General features: G+C 35.9%; 1 protein-coding gene across 1 annotated transcript in view; it reads right to left on the minus strand.

Moving 5' to 3' along the window:
• Nucleotides 1–2,673, minus strand: part of LOC105806753 (hemicentin-1-like) — a gene marked incomplete at its 3' end in the record, with an annotated part of 144,142 nt that overhangs the window by 119,891 nt on the left and 21,578 nt on the right. The window contains exon 5 of the mRNA XM_012639958.1: nucleotides 523–618. Coding sequence (XP_012495412.1) covers nucleotides 523–618 — 96 coding nt within the window. The remainder of the gene's footprint in view (nucleotides 1–522; nucleotides 619–2,673) is intronic.

The raw sequence follows: 2,673 nt of genomic DNA on the forward strand, positions 1-2,673 counted from the left end.
AGAAATAGAATTCCAAGGAATAGACATAGGAATCTAAACTTAGCTCATGATCAAATGTGTATTTTGATCAGCGGGGGGAGAATAATCAATAAAAGATATTGAATCAAATATCTCGCCACTTGGTAATAAACAATATTATATTTTTACTTCATATCATACATATGAATAATTCCATTTTGACTAAAATGATAAGTGTATAAAAGGAAGCAGAAAAGAACTCCACCACTCAAATATGTGTGTGTCTGTGTGGGTATTCATATTTAGAGTTAAATCAATTCATTTAAATTGATCTTCATTTTTTCAAATGGAAGACAAGGAGGTTAGAGCAGATGATCTCTAAGGTTACTTCAGATCTAATATTCTAAGAAATAAGAAATGTTGTAGGGGAGGAAAAACTAGTCTAGTAATCAGGTATATATATATAATCTTTGTTTTCTTAAGTGGCACAGGCGAGAGAGGATGTAGTAAAAGAAATCTGATAATTTTAAAGAGTGCGGTATGTAGACACTTAATTGATCTTACCGAGTCCTGTCACTGTTATTGTTGTCTCTGACTGGATCTTTCCAAACTGGTTTTCTGCTTCACAAATATAGGTTCCTTTATCACTTGCCCATAAGTCTAAAAAGAAGAACTCATTTATTGACTCAATACCATCTATGGGGCATTAACTATATGCCAAACAGTACTGAGATCTGTGGATGGAAATTATGACATTGCCTTCTGGTAGTTCCCATTCTAGGGGAGGAGACACACAGAGAAACCAGCAATCATACGACAGTGTGAAAAATGCTAAAATAGGAATTTCCGACAATGAGCTGTGGAAGCACAGAGACAAGAGTGATTGATCGCATACAGCAGAGTTAGAGAAGGATCCACACCAGAGGTATTATCTGAGCTATACCTCAGAATAGAGGACTGGGGAGAATAGAGAAAGCATAGTTCAAACCTAAAAAGTTACAAAGGCAAAAGCGTGACTTGAAATATCATGGTCTGTTCAAAGGATGGGAAGTTCACCAATGGACACTGCACCACCACCCTGAAGGCATTCTGGAAGTCTGCAAGAGAGATTTTCTTTGTTGGCCCAATGATTGGGGACATTTAGTGGGCAAATACTGGAATTATCCCAAGTCCAGCAGGATTTTTGAAGTTCCCAACTAGAAATGTATGGATTTGATAACTTTGTTTATAATTACATGAGACTATAACCTAATTCTGCATACGTAGAAGAACTTTGGCAATAATTATCCACCATTTTAGAAAATCACTTCATCAGCTTGGAGTTTCTGAGTCATCAATCCTATACTCTTGTATCAGTCTGCTGATCTGAGCTATCGAATTCATGTGATGCTACATAAACATGTAGGCATTTTGAGCAGATAATGCCAGGGTATTTACGTATTGAAATACATGTAGTTTTACTTTCAATTACTTTCCCTTATTTTCCTTTGTACTACATTTTAGAATTAAAATAATTTTTATTATTTTAGATCAAATATATAGAATTTTTTTCAAGATATTAAAAGGGTATTATAAAACATTTGTAATTAAAGAGGATACTGGGGCAATCAGGATGGGGACCACTGAGTTACAAGTTATGTCGGTACAGTCAGGAGACTGAAGTTGAAGAGGTGAGCCGGTGCCTCTTATAGAGTGTGGTTTGGTCTTATGAGCAATAGGGAAGGCAAGAGAATATTTTAAGTAGGGAAATGATTGTAATGTTATAAATATCTTAACCAAAAAAAGCAGTTTAATCTATTCGTAAGTTTTGAACAGAGAAAAATGCAGCTTTCAATTATGAATACCTCCATACCATCTCAGATAAAGAACAATGACAAAGGGTCTGCTCCTCTGTTAACCATAGGCATCTAACTGCCTAACTGCATCTGGTAAATTCAGGTAGTGTCTACTCTAAATAGTAATAAACATTTATTTAAAAGGAAAGTTCAGGAAATCACCCAGATTATAAGTCATGCATTAGTTCTAACCAAGATATTTTCCATATTACCAATTCTTAGACTAATTTGTGTAGAAATACAACATCTACTAAGAACTAAGTTTCTTTTATTTTTTATTTCAGCATATTAAGAGGGTACAAATGTTTGGTTACATATATTGCTTTTGCCCACCCGAATCAGAGCTAGAACTAAGTTTCTAATCAAATTTCCTTCCAGACAATTTAATTTATACAATGGGCAACTGTTGCTCAATATATCAGCCTCTTTTATCCTTTCTTGTCTTTCATCTCCTCTAATCGATATGTTTTCAGGTCTCTTTTTTCCCCCTCTGGGCTATTTCTCATCACCACCATCACTACCTGTGTAACTATTTGAACCTTCCAATTTTTCCTTTCTTTCATTTCTCCTCCTGCCTTGCAGAGGCATTGCTCTGAAACAGAACTTTCCACGTACCTTTTCCTGCCTGTGAAACCTGGAGGGAGACTCCAGTTTTTACATCATCGTCAAGTGCATTTCTTCACCTGGACATTTCAGGTCCTGCAAAATCTAACCCAATCTGAGCTGTACTTCCCAGTAGCTACTTTTGTGGCCATGCACTCAGACAATAGATTGCAAAATACTTGAGGGAGGGACCCTATATTTGACCTCTGTCTTCACTCCAGAGCCTAGCACAGAGCTAAATACTGAAAAACTTGGTTTTGGACAGCTTAATTTATAT

The sequence above is a fragment of the Propithecus coquereli genome, unplaced genomic scaffold (assembly GCF_000956105.1).
Source record: "Propithecus coquereli isolate 6110/MARCELLA unplaced genomic scaffold, Pcoq_1.0 Scaffold146, whole genome shotgun sequence".
Lineage (NCBI taxonomy): Eukaryota > Metazoa > Chordata > Mammalia > Primates > Indriidae > Propithecus > Propithecus coquereli.